General features: G+C 39.1%; 4 protein-coding genes across 5 annotated transcripts; 1 reads left to right on the top strand and 3 right to left on the bottom strand.

Moving 5' to 3' along the window:
* Positions 1–101: 101 nt before the first annotated feature.
* Positions 102–4,017, bottom strand: snf8 (SNF8 subunit of ESCRT-II). Its single transcript, XM_080872730.1, has 9 exons — positions 3,893–4,017; positions 3,652–3,723; positions 3,200–3,250; positions 2,557–2,695; positions 2,097–2,201; positions 1,559–1,631; positions 1,273–1,414; positions 791–865; positions 102–589 (listed from the first exon to the last, which is right to left on the bottom strand). The coding sequence occupies exons 2-9, from the start codon at positions 3,700–3,702 to the stop codon at positions 452–454; spliced, it is 774 nt and encodes a 257-aa protein (XP_080728856.1). The 5' UTR covers positions 3,703–3,723; positions 3,893–4,017; the 3' UTR covers positions 102–451.
* Positions 4,018–4,540: 523 nt separating this feature from the next.
* On the bottom strand, positions 4,541–8,935 carry gip (gastric inhibitory polypeptide). The gene is made up of 5 exons (XM_080872737.1): positions 7,842–8,935; positions 7,616–7,695; positions 5,435–5,566; positions 5,260–5,350; positions 4,541–4,969 (listed from the first exon to the last, which is right to left on the bottom strand). The coding sequence occupies exons 2-4, from the start codon at positions 7,687–7,689 to the stop codon at positions 5,260–5,262; spliced, it is 297 nt and encodes a 98-aa protein (XP_080728863.1). The 5' UTR covers positions 7,690–7,695; positions 7,842–8,935; the 3' UTR covers positions 4,541–4,969.
* A 205-nt stretch (positions 8,936–9,140) lies between these two features.
* On the top strand, positions 9,141–15,552 carry msl1b (MSL complex subunit 1b). Of its 2 annotated transcripts, none has more exons than XM_080872712.1 (9): positions 9,141–9,514; positions 10,034–10,705; positions 10,811–11,007; positions 11,332–11,687; positions 11,792–11,856; positions 11,958–12,025; positions 12,514–12,638; positions 12,725–12,797; positions 13,845–15,552. In XM_080872712.1, exons 2-9 carry the CDS (start codon positions 10,109–10,111, stop codon positions 13,933–13,935), a joined length of 1,572 nt encoding a protein of 523 aa, XP_080728838.1. In that variant the 5' UTR covers positions 9,141–9,514; positions 10,034–10,108; the 3' UTR covers positions 13,936–15,552. The 2 variants fall into 2 exon arrangements, with proteins under 2 accessions (XP_080728838.1, XP_080728839.1); XM_080872713.1 differs by having other exon boundaries at positions 9,142–9,514; positions 11,332–11,645.
* A 1,719-nt stretch (positions 15,553–17,271) lies between these two features.
* Positions 17,272–21,334, bottom strand: chmp2a (charged multivesicular body protein 2A). The gene is made up of 6 exons (XM_080872735.1): positions 21,176–21,334; positions 19,805–19,972; positions 19,543–19,722; positions 19,309–19,439; positions 18,230–18,291; positions 17,272–18,148 (listed from the first exon to the last, which is right to left on the bottom strand). The coding sequence occupies exons 2-6, from the start codon at positions 19,970–19,972 to the stop codon at positions 18,027–18,029; spliced, it is 663 nt and encodes a 220-aa protein (XP_080728861.1). The 5' UTR covers positions 21,176–21,334; the 3' UTR covers positions 17,272–18,026.
* Between the last annotated feature and the right edge of the window lie 362 nt (positions 21,335–21,696).

Here is a 21,696-nt window from a genome sequence, read left to right on the forward strand (position 1 = left end):
TAAGAGGAAATTATGATCAGTTATAACAAAGTCATTTATTTAACCAGGTTTCTGATGATTTGAACATGTAACAAGTTTGAGTCAAAAGTCATATCAAGTAATAAATGTAAGTGCATTTTATTGCAGAATAATAAAAAATGTGCAACAAAACAGAATTATCTCGTTTATACATTTGGAAGAACTTTCTTCTAATCACCCAAAAACCTTGATAGTATAAGCCGAATTCTTCTGCCGTGGGCTGGAGCTCCCTTTCACTGACTCTGCGGTAATATTAGTGCACTCTTTGGAAAGTTTCCCCTCCACATGTCCAAAATCTGATCTCAGAGGGAGTCCATGCTGCACGCCAGCTCCAGAGCCTCAGCCAACTCCGTCACATGAGCCACCTTCCTCCCACAGGGCACATTTTGTTTACCAACAAGCCTCAAGCTGCAGGTCCGGGGCCTCCCACAGCTTAAGGTGTCATCTGATTGGCCTCCTCCGGTGTGACGTCACGGGAAGTCAGCTCAGAGAAGAGCGCTGGCAGCCAGTACTGTGCCTCTCCAGCTGCCTGAGAGTCCAGCCAAGCCAGGCCTTCCTTCAGCAGGTGATCCTGGGAAAAGGACAAAGGAGAGTGAAACAGTTATTTTAGAACCCAAATAAAAGAAAACAGCGGATCGGTTTGAAGTAGCGCAGGATTAAAGGATGATTAAGAAACAGCCAATGGCCAGGCTGTACCCTGCTCCTCACAGACCTTGATATATAATCTCCATCCTGGCTGCTTTCACACAGTTAAAGTGACCTGTGTACTCACCAGCACGTGACACGCTCGCTCCTTCTCCCATTTTAGACTGTCCTTGATCTCACTCACTGTGACGTATCCCTTTTTCTGCAAACAAAAAGAAGACTGACATTAGAGCACCAGAAACAGCTGGGATCTCACCTTTCAGAATAAAAGCCCTTATCTCAGACACAAAATCCTCAACATTGTCCTTTTACCTCTCCCTACTGTGATCCTTCAATACATGGTGGCAATAAAATAAAGGCTCGAAGTTTATTTTACTGCATCACATTCGCGGACTGCCTTCATGGAAATAAAAAAATGGGACTATGCAACAAAGTAGAGTTTGTCCAAAAGAATTATGTAATGGCATGAAAGTTACACAACCAAAATGTAATAAAGGCCTCAGGATAGAGGATAAAGTACAAGAAGTCCTTAGGATGGTGTAAAAACAAGCACTTGATTATTTTTCAAGGCTGCTGATTGCTTTATGCTGAACTCTGGCTTCGTCTTACCTCGGCCAGCTGAAGAACCACAGTGTGGTCCATGTTGAGCTCAGCCGGGACTGACTGAACCAAGTAAGAACCACCAACGGGAATCATCCCAAACCCATTCCCCATCACCTTCAGTTTCTTTATGGCTCTGACCAAGTCATCCCTGGGAAGCACATATTCAGCCACGTGATTTAAAGTTGATGTCCAGGCATTAAATAATCCAAAAATAAACATCTTTAAGGCATTTTATGTCGATCAGTAGCACATGTTTCTATACTATACAACACGTTCGGTTGGTTATACTTACTGGCTAACCTCCTGAGCGTATTTACCGCGTCCTTTCAGTACTCTCTGATGGAGCTCATCCAGAGTAATCAGCCCTGAAAGAAAACACACACATTGGGACTTTATTTAGTGATTTCAGAGCTGGGTTATAATTACCGGATTCAGTTCATGATTTGATTTTCTGCAATTCACTGTTACCTCTGATGTCTAAGATATTAATGCCAGCAGACTGCTGCAGGTAAATAAAGATGCAGGTTACTGTTGAATAGGAAGGGTCCTAACTGAGTGACCCAGGAGTATCTGCAGCTGTAATAAGAATCCTCTAAATACTGGGAAAAGGTGCTTCTGTGTTTCTTATTTACCGCATTTAGCAGAGGATACACTGAACTAGCCTTTATGAAAGCAGGCCCAACATAATTAAGGAGTCTTGTGTAAGTGCAGTCTGATTCTCTCAGTCCTTAAAAGTTCTCTTTCAGATATTTCCTTGACCTTATGTTTTCTACTGAGGCTGAGAAAAACGTTTTTTGGGGGGACTATTCACAGCTACTCTGCATACAAACCTCCGTTTCTATGTTTCAGGGCAAGGCACACTTCAATGATCTGCACACCGAGTTCATAGTAGAAGTCACCAACTCCGAGCATCTCAGACCAAAACCCTTTACCAGCTGTGGAAAACAAAAAATAAAAACAGCACAGAAAAGGTTACGTCACTTGGATAAGCAGAAGAAAACAGACCTGAAACAGCCTGAAAATTTTGCTCTCATACAGCATGATTTTTTTTCCAAATTTAACTTGTAAAGTGAATTAATTTGGGTCTATGTAGAAAAAGAACACAATTTTCCAAGTTTTGTATCGTGAACTTCACTTTTTTTTCATTCAGATTTACAACTTTGATCTCTAAAGTTCTGACCATATTCTCTGAATGGATCCCCATCCAGTCCCTTTATTTATTTATTTATTTATTTCTAATGCCACTAATATGCCAAAACATATGCTGATTATATCCCAAATCATTCTCACATGCAAGCGGGTCAACACCGATGGTGGCACACATTTCCTGAAACTGGACCCTGAACTGTGGGTTCTTGCGGATCTCTTGTTTATGTTTGCTGGCAAATTCTTCCAGGTGGGTCTTGAAAGTTTCTAGCTGCTTGGACATCTAGCAAAAAAGGGAAAAAATGTTCAGTTGTAAAACTGGGGCTTCAATTGGGACTTATTTTCATAATTTATTGGTACTGATAGCAAATTTCCTATTCAAAATATTTTATTTTTGAAACATTAAAAAATAGCTCACCACAAGGTCACAGAATCTGAACCAATTACAATACCATCTGATTTTAATGAAACAAAAACTCCAAAACAAAAATATTAAATTAAAAAAGACAAAGCAAAACTTTTCAATGGAAAGAATAAAAACTATTTAGTATTATTATTATATATGTTTTGATTAATCAGTAAGCAAAAGGCGACAATCTAGAATAAATTAAGTGCATTTATTGCTATTTGAGGCCACCAATTTGCATTAAAGGAGTGTGTCAGTAAGCCAGTAAGATAAATAATTATACTAAATTTAACACAAGGGTGAAAACAAATAATCACACAATTCATGGTTTAATTTACGGACAATGGTTTCACTTCGCAGACAAAACTCACAGAAACTCACCTGCACTATTTGATCCTCAGCCAGAACATTTCCTCTTTCTTTGTATTTGGCCTTAACAAACAAAAAAAGTACAAGTGAGATAAGAAAAATGTTGCTCCAGTTTCTACACTCATCATTGGCAGGCGGTTTTAATGTGTGTAAATACGGGTTAACTGCTTACCAAGTGCATTTAAATAAAGGCTGACATTATTTAGAGATATTTATGATACTTTTGCCCACATTAACCTGCATATTACAAACTAATTCCTGGTATCATCATTACTAAATGATGAAGCAGCAGTAAATGGCTTTTGCAGATGTATTCTGCTAAAATTAAACCACGGCAATAAAAAATATCTGCGGCTCACGTTGGCTTTTAAATACCTCCTGCCAGCTGGAATAAAGATAATACACATATGGCTAATGTGAGGCAATAACTCCTCTTGAATCACCGCTTTGAGTTACAGCGTTACCTCAGCCAGCTTCTTTTTGGCGATCGCCCCGGCGCCGACACCTCTCCGCATTTTGGTGATGTTTGTCCCAAACTGTAAGAGGAAGGTTAAAACTCGAAACTACGAGGTTATGGCACAAAAATGACTCCTCTGCACAATTTAAGGTAAAAATCTTAACCTAAGCTAAACGAATCCTAATTTAACGCATTGTCGCTCATAAATTCTTCCTGATTTCACCTCAAAGAACAAATTTAGCTCTTACATCACCGATCTGTAACTCCTGTCGATTTTAACGGCTGAAAAGTGAAGTTTTCTGGGTTTTTTCTGGGATGTTTCACGCTAAATGATTGCAACTGCTTCCATTTTGTTTACAAGGAAGTAAACAGCTGAACAGTGTACTGAACACTGCCCCCTGGTGTTGGGGAGGATATAGCAGCTTGTTGCCGTTAATCCGTTTAAAGTTATTATGAATATATTATCAAAATTATCCTCATCAGCAAATAATAATTGCTTTTTTGCATCATGAGATCCCTTTATATTATATGTTTGAAGAATTAACTTTATTTATTAGAAATTCTTATAAATTAAGAATTTCCGGCTGTTACAGCAGACAAAACCTTAAAAATAGCATTAGAAAAATTAAAGAAGCAGCTATATAGACATATATCTGAACAACATAAAACACAAAATTAAAAATAAGCTTAATTAAATAACAAAATAATAATAATAAAAAAATAAGGAGCCTAAATAAGTAAAACTCTAAAAGCAATACAATATAATGATATGTAGAAAGAATACACCGTACAGATTACCAGCTTTATTTCAAGTTCACACACACATATTTATTTTTAATGATGTTTTAATGAACATAGAAAATAAAATATATGACATTTAATAAAACAGAAAAAATAAAATTTATTGAATAACGTGGGGGAAAAAAACAATCAGCAGGTGTTAGGTGACAGGTTTTGCAGTGTAAAGAGTTACAGCGTGATATTAGTAGTGTGTTGATTGATTTAGGACTACAATTATTTTGAAACGGAGTTGAAACAGTTATAGTTGTTATATAGGTGTTATAGTTATGGTTATAGTTATAGTATCTCCAGCATTTCAGGTTCAAAGACTCTGAGAAGTACAATTCAGTGATTCAGTGATTTTTAGATAATAATTTTATTCATTTATGTGAAGACTGCATTACACAAATAGAGCTTTTGCACGGGACAAATATTCACAGTTTTACACTAGTAGACCTACAGATTGTCCATCACAGAGTTAAAGATGAAGAAGAGTTGAGATGAGGTCTCCACAGTGCCACTGCATCCTTCTGGATCCTCACAACCTGAGAACAGTGTGACAGATTATTTATATTAAACACAGCAAAGTAAATTGATTTTGGATTTTATTTTTAATTAATTCATTGGTCTATCACAAAATAGAGAGAAAACGCTGCTTCAAATGTCCCAGAGCCCTGTGTCCTCATGAAGACACGAGGCTCTGGGACATTGAGCCTTGTTATGTTTATTATAGAATTATGCTTATTTCTAACCAGATATTCAAATTGTCTGTGCCACATCATCATTTGAAAAGAATACAGGTAGTGCCTCTGCACGTGAATAAGTTTAAGCACACCTAAATGTTTCTCCCCTGCTTCTCCTGCAGGCTGAGCTTCAGCAAGTCGTTGTACTGATGTTCCTCTAAATCCTTCCCAGCATCAGCAGACCTGAGAGAACAGAAAATACCTTTCAATCAAATAAATCTGTTCTTTTGTTCTGCTTTTAATCTGGTGCTTCATTCACTGACTCACTTGGTTTCCTTCTGCCTTTGGCTGAGCAAGAACTTGATAAAGTTTTTCTGCACCATTGAATCCATGATTTTGCTGAATTCGCTGGCGATGGTAGACTCAGCGTACCTCTTCCTCGGGTTCTGCTCGTCTTCACTGAGAGGCAACAAAGACACAAATATAAAAATCAGATTATTTCTTTGACCCTCTTATTCCCTCTCCTCACACTCAATAGTGGTCAGATCCTGTCATATCTTAAAGACTTAATAGTATCTTATTATTAGTGCTTTGTGATACTGGAAATTTTGGTATCGAACCGATAGCGAGTAAATACATAGTCAGTGTTGCTGATACCAGTAACACCTTTCAGCTTGTCATGTACTTTGAAGCTGTTTTTGTTTTTAGAGACCTGTAAATCTGCCTGTCTCTAAATCCCTTTGGGTCAACTTCTGTTGTTTAACTGTGCTGTAGGCTATAAATAAAATAGACGCGACAGTGTCGATCCTCTCGTGCTAGTATCAGTCCAATACCAGTACTAGCACTGGTATGATCGATATTTGGATCGATCTGCCCACCTCTACTTATAATCCAAACAGAGCTCTTCCCTATATATATATATATATATATATATATATATATATATATATATATATATATATATATATATATATATATATATATATATATATATATATATATATATATATATATATATATATATATATACATACATACATACAACCATTTGTGCTTAGTAGAAACATATTTATTTTTCTAATATATCTGCAATTCACTTCCTGATCCTTCTGCTGCTCAAACAAGTGAATTTCCCCAGTTTGGGATACACATTCTTCTTCCCCGCTGTCACCAAGCTCTGCTCACAGGGGATCGCCTGCTTTTTCTCTAATATTGCAGGATCTTTGTCTCACACTATTTGGCCTCTCAAGGTGACTTTTGTTATTGTTATATTTTTTGGGTTATTTGTTCAACCTTTTGATTGCTAAAATTAAAGAAAATGATGAAAAGATTTCCAGACGTGTAATTCTATCTGACCAAGAGTCAAATCCTCACATCCAAGAAGCAGAGGATTTTCCTTTTTGTAGATTTGATTAATAAGCAGCTCAACTAATCATAAAAATTGTAGTTTTAACCAATTAGCCATTTAACTTGTCCACATCAGCCACATTATTACAGTGTACTGTATTATAGCAGCAGAATATGGACCCTGATAGCTTCCTTGTCATATGATTGTTAGGTTTTCTCCATTTTTCTTGTATTATTGTGAGGTTTTTACCTTACAATTCAAAGCACCTTGAGGAAACTGTTCGTGTGATTTCGCACTATATAAATAAATCTGAACAGATTTTAACTGAATTATCAAAGATATAATAAAATGTGGTATAAAGTACTTATTATTATGTATTTAAGGAGTCACGCTATTATAAATTGTGTTGACATACTGGGGGGAAAATAGTCAGCTAAGCACACGGAGAAAAGTTTGGAAGCCATTTAAATAATTATATTAAATTCAAGCTCATTATGCAGATAAAAGGACTTCCTGCTGCACTGAGGCAAGGTTTCCAATCTTTTGTGATTGAAGTACCCCCCACAGTAACCCATTTCTACCCCATACTGTTACGTTCAGACTGTATTCATTAAAATGTTTAACCCACAAGTCAATTAAAAGTATAAATTCCAATTTAAGATGTTTTTTTTCAGAATATTTTCTAACATTTAAGATTTGTCTTCACAGCTGTGACCTGCCATGCACTATATTGTGATAAATAATCCCCCACTATAAGCCTTTACATTTATTTTCCTCTGCAAACACAAACATATATGAATATTTTTACAATTTTATAATCATATCTTTTTTGCTTTTATTAATCCCAACTTTTACATTTTAAGTCAAGCTAAATATGAGTTTTGCTGTATCTGAACCTCACTGTCCTATAGAACAGTGAGGTTCAAATACAGCAAAACAGTAGACTGTACACAGTCTACAGTTCACTCCAAAGTTTAATTTATAAGCATTCAATGTTATAAAATTCTCTAAAATTAAATATATAAAGTAAATGCAAGTAAAAAAGTTTTAAAATCATTGGAATTTTGAGCCACCTTGTCTTATAAATATTGCCGTTAAATCCAATTATCACTCAGTATATTCAGGGGAAACAAGCATGTAAAGCATACAATGAGACTTACGCCATCTCTTCTGTTTTTGCATGCAGGGCTACCAGCAGGCAGATGATCAGAAGTTTGAACAACAAAGCCTTCATGATGACCTGAAAGCAAAAACAGAGATTGTTGGAGAAAGGTCCACACTTAGTTCAACAACTTTAAGCAACCTGGAGGAAAGGTGAGCATATTCTGCAGCTCAAACCAAGTGTGTGAGCAGTTACATGAAATCCATTCAAGTATATTTTCTCACCTTTGAATAAAACGTCTTTAAAGCAGGCAGAGGGGGAAAATTTCCAGAGAAATTTGTAGACTGCTTACTACGATGTGTTGCTTTCAGAAAATGGGCTTTTATATAGTTTTCACTGAGATAATATGAGCCAAAGCTACAAAAACAGTTTAGTTCCAACACATTAAGTCATTAATGAAACACATACACACACAGGTGACTACTGATAAAGAGGGACGTAATAAACTTTAAATGGGAAAATGCGTGGGCCATTAAACTAATGAAAAAGTGGCAATGTGAAAATTAAAGCATGTTGAAAATACGGTGAAGATGTTTGACTGATGCTTATCGTAAAATGAGAAACCTCTGCTCTATGACACTTTCTCCAAAGTAATGACACCTACTGCTCCTCTCACAAAACACCTTAGCCTCAGCTATTGCAACCCTCACACAGTGACACTGAAATTATAGCTTAAAGAAGACCCATTACTATCATATATAGGGTGGATGCTTTCAAATATTAAGATAGTTAATTCAGTTTCATTTAAATTTTGTTTCTATAATGCCAAATCACAAGAACAGTTGCCTCGAGGCACTTTATATTGTAAGGTACAGATGCTACAATAATACAGAGAAAACAGAAAAAAAAAACACAAAAATCAGACAATTTCCTGTGAGCAAGCGCTTTGGCAGCAGTGGGAAGGAAAAACTCCTCTTTAACAGGAAGAAACCTCCAGCAGAACAAGGCTCAGGAAAGGGGCAGCCAACTAGTGCGACCAGTTAGGGGTGAGAGGAGGAAGACAGGACAAAGAAATGCTGTGGAAGAGAGCCAGAGATTAATAATAACTCATGCAGAGTGGTGTAAAAGCTGAATTGTGTAGGTAATCATGTGGGTCAAAAACTCCGGCTTCAGAGTACTCTGAAAGCTCTGTTTTAGACATTTTTTCTACTCTTTGCTCTGTATGATGTCCGTTTGCAAAAAGCAGCCTATCTGCTGACAGGAATTTCTTATGTATTTTACATATTTGAACCTCGAAGTAATAGCCTTTGTCTGTTAGAAACAATGGTTAAAATGGTGTTCAACTGTAATCTATATTTATTTTGTAATTTACATTTAAAATGAATTATTTATTTATAGTTTTTAACAAAAGACAGTTCTCATGTAAGTCCATAGTGTTTCTATCAGCTCAAAGTTGAAAAATTGACGTCCAACCACGGAGGTAACACGTTGACCTCTTACGTGACAACAACGTAACACTAGAACACGCCCCTTCAGTCGTTGTTTCCGGTTGCTTCACTCGGTTGCATTTTTTAAATATCCAGGGGGACTTTTCAGGCAGCTCTAAAGGGAGTAGTTACTCTTTGACTAAATGCACTTCCAAATAATACATACTCGGCGTCTATAACGACTTACTTGAAAAATGTTTAACAATGGTCTCGAAATGTCGCCATTTCATTATCTAATGTTGGTTTAATGCATGTATAAAGCGTCGTTGTGCTTTCTCGCGCCCCCTACTGGTGCCCTTCCGATGGAAACCTCCAAAACATAAGAAATGGCCATCCAACAAATTACGCATGCGCAGTAGTCAGCGCTTTAAAACAAGTCTTGAGGAGGGAACGTGAAGACAGTTGCAGGTGGACTTGAATAATAGTCGATGTAAGCTGAAAACGTATAAAAGCGTGTTGGTAAAAAGCAGGTACGTGTGAATTATGAATATCACAATGCGTACGTTACAGCCGGCCCTCTGCGGGCGCGCGGTTTGTCCGTTTAACTAACCGGTTAGCGTTAGCCACCTAGCTAGCTGTTATTGTTTTTTCGTGATTCCGCGAGAACCAAAATGGAGGAGATGGCTGATGCCAGTGTCCTACACAGCCACTCCCGAGTCCTTGTTTGAAGCCTCCACACTGAAATGTCGACCCAGGTGCATTATTAATGGGTCAAATTCCCATCAAACGCCCGAGTTTGTTACCAAATCAGCGTGTCTGTGTTTGCACTGCTGTGCTAGTATAGCTTAGCTTCAGTTTTCAAACCCGGCGAGCATTTTTTTTGTAAAATGTGCCCCCAAATCATACAGTTTAACCGTGTAGTCCTCTTTGATTTGTCCAACCGTTACAAGCCCGTGTATGTTTTTTACCCCAAGCGCAAAGACTGTGTACTCTATGAAATAAACACACAGGAGGAGCCAGACGGATGAATTTGTCCTTTGTTTTTGCAGGACAGTAGCTTCGAGTTCACATGTGAAGTTGCTGCTGGTTGAATCTCAGGATGAAAAGTCGTCGTTGTGTTCGCCATGACTCTGAGGTCCACGCTGTATCCAAACACGCGATTCAGGCAGCACGCTGATGCCGGGGTCGTCACCGTTAGCCCCGTGAGCCTCAAGAGGGAGTCCTGCGACTTTGTTATAGATGTTCAAGACGTGCAGAGGGGCGAGATCCCAATCAAATCAAAGGACTTAGACCAGAATTACATGACAAGCAAGGTTGCCCTCGCTGCCACTGTTGCAGAGGTAGTTCAAGGAGACACTAAACCTGTGGGGGTACTGTCCCCTGTCAGACCAATGGGGGGTGAGGGAACCCCGGTGAAAGGTAAACCCCTCTCTGTTGACAATATGGAAAACCCTCAGATGGCTGTGAACAATAACTCAAAGGATGCCGGTGCTGATGAAAGTGCGAAAGGGGTTGTACCTGGAGTGCTTGGCACCGCATCCATCGAACTCTCATCTGAGGGTAAGTGGAGGAACATCAGGAAGACCCCTGCCAACCCTCACACACAGGCCAACTGCCTCCGTCAGATTCTCCTCCTCCAGCTGGACCTCATTGAACAACAGCAACAACAGCTCCAGTCCAAGGACAAGGAGATAGATGAGCTCAAAGCAGACAAAGAGACGGTACGTTAAAGTCTTGGCCCGTCTTAATGTGTTTTCTGTCACTTTTTCCTTCTTTATCCCAGAAATGTTGCTTTTTTCCACACTCATGTCTTCCTTCTTTTGCAGCTGCTTGCACGTATTGAGCGAATGGAGCGCCGCCTTCAGCTCACAAGGAAGGACCCACCCCGTGATAAGCGCCTTTTCCAGCCCTTGGAGCCATGGACCCCTGACAAAGAGGACATGTGGGATCTGGAGCTCGAGAGTCCACAGCCTGACCCAGCCACGCCACTCATCTTCAGTCGGGGTGGCAAAGGTCATAAAAGGTACAATAAACGCCAGCAGAGGCAGCACAAGTGTTTGTTCCTGTTCCACATAATAAAGTGAAAAAATGTTCTGTATAATTTGGTCTATTCAGACTTTGTCCACGTTATTAAAGGAAAATGAGGTGACATTTTTCTGCATACGAAAGACCATAAAGATTTTAACCGTCCTCCAAAGGGAAACTGCCATTATTTATTTCCTAAATATCCAGAAATAATGGGGAATTGATACTGTTAGATAAGATGCCGCAGACTTGTTGCCTGCACTGTATGTAGACCACTTGCATTTCCAAAGGCCAATTTCCATTTTATGTCTTTCATTTTTAGGAAATCTTGCTTTGGTGATACAAAAGTGCAAAAATCTCGAGGTAAAAGTGCCAAGTTGAGCCCGCAGAAGCCCGAAATTGAGCCTGGCTCTCCTAATCAGAGAGAGCTACGCAGCAAGGAAACCCCAGAGAAGACTGTTCCCGTGAGGGCAGAAAGGGACGGTTTGCTCCTTTGCAAAGAGGAGGCTGAACTGAGCTGCCAGATGGAGGATCTCCCCTTCATGTCAACGACAGAGATGTATCTGTGTTGCTGGAACCAACCTCCTCTGTCCCCCCTGCGTGAGACTTCCCCGAAAAAGGAGGAAGAGGTGGCCAGTGAGTGGACTCCTCATGTAGTACATGATATGCTGATTGTTTGTAAGCCTAACCTATATCCCACCTTCAATCACTTTATCCTTCAAAGTGTCCTGAACAAAATATCTATGAATAAACTCTTCTCCCTGCTTCTGTTCACCTCCTAGTCCCATCTTGGAGGGAAAATATAATAGAGCCGCTGAATGAAGACTCCTCCTTTAATCCCCCTGAGGTGAGAGACGCATCTGAAAAGAAACTTGTACCTCCTAAAATGAACTCACATCAGATCCAAATGAATTTTTAACTCACAATTCACTTCTGTTTCCCCTCAAGCCGCTAGACGACGGCGTGTTTTTGAAACGTCACTCAAAGCTCGAGTTGGATGAGAAGAGGAGGAAAAGGTACCGGTCGCTGACTTAAACTTGGTTTAACATTTTAACAAATGCATTTCTTGAGTGTTGAGCGGTATGGGTGCTGGAGTAAACTGCAACAACCTGTATTGGATAAATTTTATCTAAATTTTGATTATTAAATAGTTTTGATGAGCATTTTCGGAGACTTGGTCTAAACTGAGCCCTGGATTTAAATATTAAAGACCAGAGTATGAATAAACATCAAGGTCTGTTCTGCTCTCATTGTTGAAGAATGCCAAAGTATCCCCCACCCCATTTTAATGAATGAAAGCTGAAGGTGTGATATTATCAGCGATGTTGAGCTTTTAATGCTTATATAAATCAAATTAAATAATGTCAATCTGCATACCAAAATAGTGATTTTTTTTTTTTTTTATGTATTTATTTATTTTTTGCCATAATTGAGCAGCCCCACTACCACCTGTCTCTCACTCTTTACTTTTCCTGTCATGTAAACGAATCCTGCGTGTTTCTAGATGGGATATCCAGCGAATCAGAGAGCAGCGCATGTTCCAGCGTCTGCAGCAGCGCATGAACAGGAAGAAAGTTGTCCAGGAGACCGAGCCGGAGTTGTCGTCCTTCTATCCCGACACCGAAGATGGTACATCTTCAGTATTAGAGCAGTGTAATTCTTAAATCAAACCAGGAGATTTTCATTCTTAATTTTAATTCTTAATTCTCTTCCAGTTGAAAGTATAGTGATCACTCCCTTCTTGCCTGTGGTTGCATTTGGTCGGCCTCTGCCTAAACTCTCACAACAGTAAGTTAAAAGTTTTTTGTTTTGGGCTTTTCCTTTATTAATATACAAATTGTTAATAATATTGGTGGATTATCTTTATATATGGCCAAAGCTTCCAATAATAAGCTCAGCATATGTACAAGTGCTCTCTGTGAGGTTAAAGCTCAGGCACTACTTTGCTTCTGTGTCAGTAGGGCCATATATCCTTAATATGGTTGAGTGAGCACAGCAGCCCCACTCACCTGCTGTTCAACCTGCCTGTTTGGCTCACATGGTAACAGAAATTTGCCTCTAACTGAACAAACATCATAGCTAAAATCTTTGTGTAGTCTGAGTTTCATTTAAGACAAAACATCAAATGAAGTGAAGGCCATTTTCACAGTCCACCTCTTCCCCTGCTGTATTTCTTCTGTAATTTATTGCAGGCCTGTATTCATTTAAAGCTGGGATAAAATGATTTAAATGGAACCTAATGCAGTCCATATTTTTTTTTGTCCTTGGACTATCACAGTAGCTTTGATGATTAACAGTTACATATCCTTATCTTATACGGTGCTTTGGTGCAGCCCATCAGTTTGAAACAAGCTCCCTTTGAGCCAGGAGTTAAATAATTATTATAAACAAAACAAACAAACTTTAAATAAATAAATTATATTTTAATAAAGCTGCTAAAGGACACCACTCACCCCACTCCAGTGAAAAATGAACAGACACCAGAGGGTTTAATATTATTATTCAGTGATGGTATGTTGATAAGGCCATTAAGCATCTGTTTTATGTGCAATTCACTCACATATCTCATCTTTTCAACATTTAGTCTCTAATAAATATTGTAGTTTTACCACTATATTGTCTGGCCTTCGTAAACAAAAGGTTTGAAGTTTTGGTATACGCCGATGCTTTTATAAGAACCTGAAGCTGTTTTTAATATCAGCATCTGTCATTGTAACTCTGTGTGTGTAGCATATATATGATATAAAATGAGAAAAAGCAGCAGGAGCATTCCAGTTATTTTCACTCGTCTTTACTCTTGAACTGAGGGTCGACTGTCCGTTGTTTTCTCTCCAGGAACTTTGAGCTGCCTTGGCTGGATGACCGCAGCCGGTGCCGCATTGAGGTTCCCAAGAAACACACGCCTCACCGGACCTGCAGGAAGTGAAGCCCTTAAAAAACAGCAGCAGTGGTGGGAGAAGAAGATGATTATGATGATGCTCCACACCCAGATTAAAAAAAACAAAACAAAAAAATTTGCTGGTGTGGCAGGGAGTCGCATCACTAGTCGCTTTGTTTAACTGTCACTGTTGCTTTTGCTCTCCTGAGTTTTGGTAAAGGATGGACGATATCTGCAGGGCAGGGTGTCCTTGATGTTTTCGGTCTCTTAAAAGAGAGGCTGAGCCCTCCATGCCAGAAGATTACAGCCCTCAAGTCAGCAGCTGTTCATAATTACACATTTACCAAGAGTTACATGCATGTCCTGATACTTTTTTGGTGGATCTGCACCACAGACGTAAAAAAGACCCGTAGACTTAATCAAACAGATGTGGTGTTTCTGTCGTGTTATATGGGGTCGGTAGTATTAAGGGACAAGCTGAGGAGCTCTAATCTTTGTGCATACGTGTAGAGGGAACGATTTAAAGCCACTTTGACTGAAAATAGAGCTTCGCGAGCAATGCAGCTGCATCCTTTTCGCTTGGGTCGTGTCACCGCGCCTGTTCTCCCCGCATCAATGTTGTGCTGTGTGTTGCCTATATCGATTGCACACGACTGCATTAAGATTTTATCGATGTTAGGTGTGATTATTGGGAGTTTTGAGCCAGCATGATTTCATATATATGCATATATATATATAAAATAATCGAGCCAATCCAATGTAAGGTGAAAAATGTAAACAATCAGATGATTGGGTTTGAGAACAAAGGTACAGGAAATTATTCGGGTGGTAAACTTGGCGTCGAATTCAGTAACCTGTCCCCTTTTTTTGTTGTTGTTGTTTTGTTTTTTTTGTTTTTTTTGGTTTTGTTTCTGTTAGTTCCTTTTTTTTATGTGAGATGCATGGACTCTCTTTAGCTGTTTCCAAATGATAAAAAATAAAAAGGTATTAGCATGGCTTTGCCCCAAAATGGAGAATAATCTCTGCTCATTGGGCTGCAAAAATACTGTCTTGAAAGCATGACCTTTGGCCGCTCAGTTCGGCCGATCTGATAATAACAAAGTTTGATTTTTGATCTTGATTTTTCTCTTTTGTTTCCAATAAAAAAAAAAAAAAAAGCTTGTGTCCAGTAAATATACGATTTAGGTGTACGCATCAGACTCCTGACGTTCACGGGAGCCGTTTTAGAAAGTGAAGCTTTCTAGCTGTAGTCTGTGCGCGCTCTTTAACACGCTGCCAGTTAATCTCTCCCTCTGCGAGTTCATCTCAGTCACAGTCGCAGTGTTTGGTTTCTGCAGGTTTTCCTCTTCGCTGTGTTCTCTCAGCCTCTTCTACATTTGATGCAACAGCTTTCTGCAGCTTCAATTTTTTTCAGCTGCTCAGTGTGCACCTGCATATGCGGCACATTCTGGAAATACAAAGTCAGTTTTTGTTTTTTGTTTTTTCCTGTTGTTTTTCTGTACATAGCTTTCAGAAACAAATGTACATAAAACATTGCTGTTATTTTTTTATTATTTAATGTTGGAAGTGTTGAGTACATCAATATCGTTCTATGATTGTAAGTTGACAAATTGACAGTTTTGAAAGTAAAACTTTTTTTGGAATAAAATGAATATGTCTATCATATGTGGATGTGGTTATTTGATAGGGATGAAGTGGGTACAAATGTACACTAGGAGGTTGTTTATGAAAAATACATAAAGCTATTTTTTCCATACATAGCACAAAAACTGTTTAGATTTAACTGTGTACAACTTCAGCCTCATCTCCTTTATCTGTGCCTGTGATCCTGATGACTGGAGTAGAGAGGAAGTATAACTGAAAATTTCCAGGTGTTAACAGGTCATTAACAAGCTCCTCCCATGTAGTTTTGGGCTGTTCGTTCTCATGATCATCCCACCCCTGGCTGGTCCTTTTACTGCACCAGCAGTGTGTTTGGGATGATTGTCATGCTTACAAATGAAGCTGTTCTAGATGATATTGCATGGATCAAAAAATGACCGTACTTTTTTTAATTCCATCAATTTTCACAAGATCTATAACGCCACTGTCTGAAATTCATCCCCAAACCACCACAGAGCCTCCACCATGTTTCAGAGATGACTGTAGACTCACAGTTGTACCTCAGTCTGGACTAAAACTTCAGATATTTAAAATCGCTCTGTAAGACGACCTGCTGATTTTGAGCCCAGTTCTTGTGTAATCTGCCTTTTCTCCCTTGGAGTAGATGGATCAACTGAAGGGTCAGAGTCATTTCTCAGGTCTGGCATCAGGTGGACTTTTCCCTTTATCTGCCAGATATTTTTAGGCCTTCCACTTCATCTTTTGTGCACCGCTTGTCCACTTTCCTCATTGTTCTTACAGACACGCTGCACACCATGCCCAGATATGCCAGGTTTTCAGCTGGTAGCTCTTTGGGAATCACCTTGTTGGTATAAAATTTTATATCACTCAAACTGTTGTTTCTGGTACTTTGTAGATTCAGCTAAAGAAATGGGACCAAAGTCTTTGATCTTATGACTGCTAGTAACAAAGTACCTAAATATACAACTTAAAACCGGTTCTTTGTTGTGTGTTTTGTGTAAACACTGAATCAGGAGACTTTTTTTATGCTTGCATGGTTCATAGGTCAGTGTTAAGTGGGTGAACATAGGAAGAAACATTCCTCTGCAATTGATCAGGTACAAGGACTGGATGGGAAATGAGTGAAAAAGCAGCCAATGTCCAAAGAAAAACTTTAAAAGACATCGAGAAAGGCCTGGAGAACTGGTGCTGAAGAACACCTTAAAAAATACTGGCAACCACCAGTGCTGCCTCTCAATGTCACAGCAGACACACTTATAGTATCAGTTTCAAAATCCTACATTGCCTTGTTCTCAAGTTATCACATTCACGTAATTTTCAGAAAGCCTTTTCTGTCCTTGCCATCAAGCTCAGTGAGATTCGAACTTGTCCAAGATTTGTAGTAGATGCACCTGTGGTATCAATTTGAAAATCCTAAGTGACTTCCTTCTCGAGTTATCGCCTTCACAAATTAATGTGTCCCAGTGGGGTGACGCACATACCCCATCAGCCTTTTATGGCTGAGGAAAATATAAAGAAATGATGCGTGACTCAAGACTTCAGACTTCTTCTCAGTTCTCTAAACTAACTACACATGTTCATAGAACCTTAGTAGCAGATATTGAAAACCTATCTCAAGCAGTTTTTCAGAAAACTGAATAATTGAAATAAACGAATAACAGCTGTGATTTAATTCACATTAAGAAGTTTATCTTTCCCCTGGAATTTTGTCTGAGATGTTCAGGTAGAATCTGCTAAAAATAACACTGATCACACAGCCAGTTATTTAAATCTGGAAAAAATGTTTATTGAATAGAGGAAAAAAAAAAACAGGACAGTTTGTCAAAAATAAACACCACTGACTCTTTATTAACATTTTGGTGAAATAAATCTTAAGAGTGCCAAGTCAGCTGACCTCACCTTTCTTTCCAAATATAATCTGTAAAATCTGTGAATGCAGCTGCAAAAGATGCCGATATTTCAACTTCCTGCACAGCATCTTCAGGTAAACCCTGACAAACCGCAGATTCCATCTATTAAACAAAAAAGGCTACAAGTGTATTATTATTATTATGATTATGGTGATACAAACACCAAAACAGCCTCATGTACAAAAAAAAAAAAGAAAAACTTCACGTCACCCATATAAAATGTCATTTTTTGTGATATTACCAGCTTTCGTTTGGATTTCCTTCAACAGTTTTATAATTAGTGTTAATTTAATTTGTGAAAACGTCATGCCTGGAGGAGTTAGTATTTACAGACTGTGACATAAAGTCAGCTTGTGTCATTTGGCAAAGTCGTAAATGAGGCAACAATTTGCCAAACCTATGAAGGATAATGACCCTTTTGCTTTTTTTTTTTTGGATAAAATACATATTACACATAATGAGAAAACACCTCAAACAGAAAGCCATACACCTTTGTCATACACCCCAGTTCTGCTGCAACAAACCAGCGTACCGCTGGCTCTACTTCCAATAGAATCTAGACACAGAGATTCGAGTATGTTTGTATTAAAGGCTTCGCCACAGCGCTCAATCTCTCCGAAGGTTATTCAGACGCTCCTCCAGGTCTGCGTCTGCGTCGGCCAGGGTCGCCTGAGGCTCCGCCTTCTTCCCTCCTGCCACCGACAGGCTTCCGCCAGTGCTCGGCAAGCCTGAAATAAACACGGGGCGTTAAAAGAAAATATCCAGAGAGTCAAAGAAAAAAACGTAAAAGGGTTTTTTTTTTTTCTTACTTGACAGTTCATCGGACAGGTTCAGACCCAGCTCATCCAGCACTTGGGACACAATGGCGTCGCTGTGTAGGAAGCACAGACATGGAGAGTAAATCAGAAGTCTGCCAGTCGTATTGATATTGGGTGCCAGATAAACTTCTTCTTTAAATGATTTTAAAGAAGACTGTTTAATAAATCATCTAATCAAATCAAAGGACAGCAGGGCCACCAGAGAGGGTATCTCACTACTGTCAATAAAAAAAAAAAAAAAAAAAAAAAAGTAATAGAATAAAAGAGTGTTCTAGATCTCAAACACACCAGATCTGTGATCACTTTTAGCTCATATTTGTCTTTTGTCCGTAAGTGTGTTCTGTTGTATATCTGTCAGCTTCGTTTCATGCTACCTGTCGGGGCGGGCACTACGGATGTAAATTAGCAGCTAAATTGCTTATTGTAGCTTCATTTTTACACAGCTGCGAAAGATGATGGGAAATATGATGAAATTAAAAGATGCAAAGGTTCTACTTCCACATAATTTATCTTATACTTTGATTTAAATGCTGTACTATACTGCTGTTGATATACCAGCACCCTTCTTTTAAACTGTTTATTCCAAACGATAGTTGTCCAATATTACACCTTTCTCATATTTTATTAGTTTTGTTTTTAATGTTTTAAAAATTTAAGAAAGATCACAACTACAGGAGCTTCCTGGCCTTGGAAATCCATTGTCAGGAAGCTCCACGTCCACAGTTTATGTGCTGATGTTAATGCTAGAGGAAGTTTGGAGCTCTACAGTTATGAACTCAGCAGAACGTTGGCAACTTCTAGACCCGCTCTGTAGCTTCATTTTTTAGTTGAGTTTCTCTGGTTCCTAAACACATGACTTGGTGCCATGCTGGCATCCTATTACAGTACCACGCTGGAAATCATTGAGCTCTTTGTTTCACAAATATTTGTAAAAAATAAATCACAGGCCTGGGTGATTGATTTATACACCTGTAGCATTGAGACTGAAAACACCTGAGATCCAAGATTAAGAGACTGAACAGCTCAGTACTTTGGTCTGGTCATGTTCCGATGCTCTGAGAATCCCTCACCTCTCCTCCTCATCATCCTCGTCTCCCATGGCGTCGTCGATGGCGTCGTTCATCATCTCTTCCTTCATGTCCATGATTTCACTCTGTCGCTCAAACTCCATCATGATCTTTTGGATCTGAGGCAGTTTCAGCTGTGGGGATGGGATGAATAAATGAGAGTCTGTCAGCACGTTGAGCACGGTGCATTACTATTTTTTAAAAGCTGGATCACAGAATGTTTGCTGGTTATCGGACCTGTCTGTTCATGGTGGCCATGGCTTTGGTGACGCCTTTCATCGCCTGCGCCATACTGTTGTTGGACTTCAGTGTCTGTATCTTCAGGCTGACCGCCTGAATGTTGGCTTTCATCATGATGAACTTCTTAACGTAGCGCCTAGTGCGCACTAAATCTTTGGCCATGATCTTGACGGCGTCCTGCAAAGACCGAAACGATAAAATCACTGTGAACATTCTTCCGGTACAAACGAAACTCTGCTCACAAGCCCCACGGCCTCACCATTTGCCCCTGTTTGGCCATTTTCTTGATGTCAGCGATAATCTTCTTCTCCTGCTGCTCCAGCTTCATTCGCTCCCGGTCCAGTTCTCGCATGGCTCGGTTGAGTGCCCGCTGATTCTGCCTCAGCATCTCCTCCGGAGTCTTCCTCCTTCCAAACAGGAAATCCATCTGGATGTGGATATAAGCAGAGGATCAAATTTGATCAAACAAATATCAGTTATGGCTCCTTTTTTATATTCCTGCAGTCCTCTGGGATCAGTAGCCATATGATGTGGTGATTGAGTAAGAAACAACAGGAACCATTGAAAGTACCCTCTACCTTCAGTTATAAAGTGAGATTAATCTATCTATCTATCTATCTATCTATCTATCTATCTATCTATCTATCTATCTATAGGTTATCGAATACGCCAGTGCCTTTAAATCGTTTTTATCTGGTTCATTATTCGATTAATCAATCAGTTGGTCAACAGGTAACAGTCTTCCACAAAACAAAAAATGTCAAGGATTTCCCTTCTTCTCTGATGAGCTTCTCTGTCACACATGGAGTTAAAATAAATCCATGTGGGTCAAGATAACAAAAACAGGTAACAAAAACAAAAGATTAATAAAAATTTAAAATTAGAATGGAGAAAAATAAAAGTAACTGAAATTTTGATAAACGCAGACTGAAATTACATGAAAATATGGACAATGGAGTCTGCAGTTTTAGTCTAGGTGAGCCTGGTGAGGCTTTGTTCCACATTTCCTGAGACCTGAGATGACCACATGACTATGAATCAGCTCCCTTCAAAAACTCCTGTGTTTATATTGTGGTGTGTATTCTGATCACCAGTCCCCCCCACCCCACCCCCAAGTAAATATATAAATAATTAAAATTAAAAATACTAAAACTTACACCGATAACTGTGGACATTAATGGTTATTTTAAGCCTGAAATATCAGACATCATAATCCTAACTCAAACCTGAGCTCACTCCATTGGCTTACAAACACATTATTAATTATTAAAATCGCTTTTCATCATTACTGTGTCAATAAATTGATAAATAAATGCCTGACATTTGGTCATTTGGTGGATGTGAGAATACGAGGAGGGGGGTTTGTATTTGAACTTCTCTGCCTTCCGTACAAATAAAACCCCCACTCTAAACAAATTTACAGCGACATTTTCTACACATATAAACTAAGACCGTCTCAGGCTGTCACGAGCCCCTGTTTACTGGACGGTTACTCAGCAGTCAGTTATGTGACCAAAGGCCTGAAGTCTAAATCCAGCCTTGTTTAGCTCGGTTGTTCTCCCCCTCTGGCAGGGCAACAAAAACCAACAGGTAACCCCACCACAGCGTGAGGCCGGCGGTTAAATCTCACCGTGTGCGGTGGAGACGGGGGTCCAGACGGCGAACACGGCGCGAAGAGGCGTCAGCTAAGACTTCTGCTCGAAACAAATTTAAACGGTTATTTGTTTTCTTTCCTACGCTTCCGTGTTGCTAGACTTTTACTTCCCGGAAATTACGCCATCGCGCACACCCAGGCAGACGTCAGTTTTACCATGGCGTCACATTTGTCACGTGCCTACAGTCGACACCGAGAAAGACAGACATACATTTCAAAATAAAAGCTAGAGAACTCTTATACAGTAAAGCTAGCTAAAAAGATAGCTACAAGCTATTGTTATTTATTTAATTTATTTATTTTTTGCGTTTAACTTAATTCTTAACAAAGGAAGCTGTAACAAGCTGTAACAAAGGAATCTTACAGCCATACAGTGCTGTGATAAAGCTATTGGCCCCACCCTAATTCTTTCTTTTTGATTTTTGTCTTTTTAAAAATATTTGTCACAGTTGGGAAGTTGGGAAATAAAACATATAGAAAAATATACTGATTAAAAT

The sequence above is a fragment of the Rhamphochromis sp. 'chilingali' genome, assembly GCF_963969265.1.
Source record: "Rhamphochromis sp. 'chilingali' genome assembly, chromosome: 22".
Classification (NCBI taxonomy): domain Eukaryota; kingdom Metazoa; phylum Chordata; class Actinopteri; order Cichliformes; family Cichlidae; genus Rhamphochromis; species Rhamphochromis sp. 'chilingali'.

Coding starts and splice junctions, on each gene's coding strand:
- gip (XM_080872737.1), bottom strand. CDS start 7,689: ATGAAGGCTTTGTTGTTCAAACTTCTGATCATCTGCCTGCTGGTAGCC. Junction 5,567..7,615: donor GCAAAAACAGAAGAGATGGC/GTAAGTCTCATT, acceptor GTTGCCTCTCAG/TGAAGACGAGCAGAACCCGA. Junction 5,351..5,434: donor CAAAGGCAGAAGGAAACCAA/GTGAGTCAGTGA, acceptor CTGTTCTCTCAG/GTCTGCTGATGCTGGGAAGG.
- msl1b (XM_080872712.1), top strand. CDS start 10,109: ATGACTCTGAGGTCCACGCTGTATCCAAACACGCGATTCAGGCAGCAC. Junction 10,706..10,810: donor TCAAAGCAGACAAAGAGACG/GTACGTTAAAGT, acceptor CTTCTTTTGCAG/CTGCTTGCACGTATTGAGCG. Junction 12,026..12,513: donor GATGAGAAGAGGAGGAAAAG/GTACCGGTCGCT, acceptor GCGTGTTTCTAG/ATGGGATATCCAGCGAATCA.
- chmp2a (XM_080872735.1), bottom strand. CDS start 19,972: ATGGATTTCCTGTTTGGAAGGAGGAAGACTCCGGAGGAGATGCTGAGG. Junction 19,440..19,542: donor TGGCCACCATGAACAGACAG/GTCCGATAACCA, acceptor CCATCCCCACAG/CTGAAACTGCCTCAGATCCA. Junction 18,292..19,308: donor GAGGATGATGAGGAGGAGAG/GTGAGGGATTCT, acceptor CTTCCTACACAG/CGACGCCATTGTGTCCCAAG.
- snf8 (XM_080872730.1), bottom strand. CDS start 3,702: ATGCGGAGAGGTGTCGGCGCCGGGGCGATCGCCAAAAAGAAGCTGGCT. Junction 2,202..2,556: donor CGGTGTTGACCCGCTTGCAT/GTGAGAATGATT, acceptor TGTTTTCCACAG/CTGGTAAAGGGTTTTGGTCT. Junction 1,632..2,096: donor CCTGAAACATAGAAACGGAG/GTTTGTATGCAG, acceptor GTTTTCTTTCAG/GGCTGATTACTCTGGATGAG.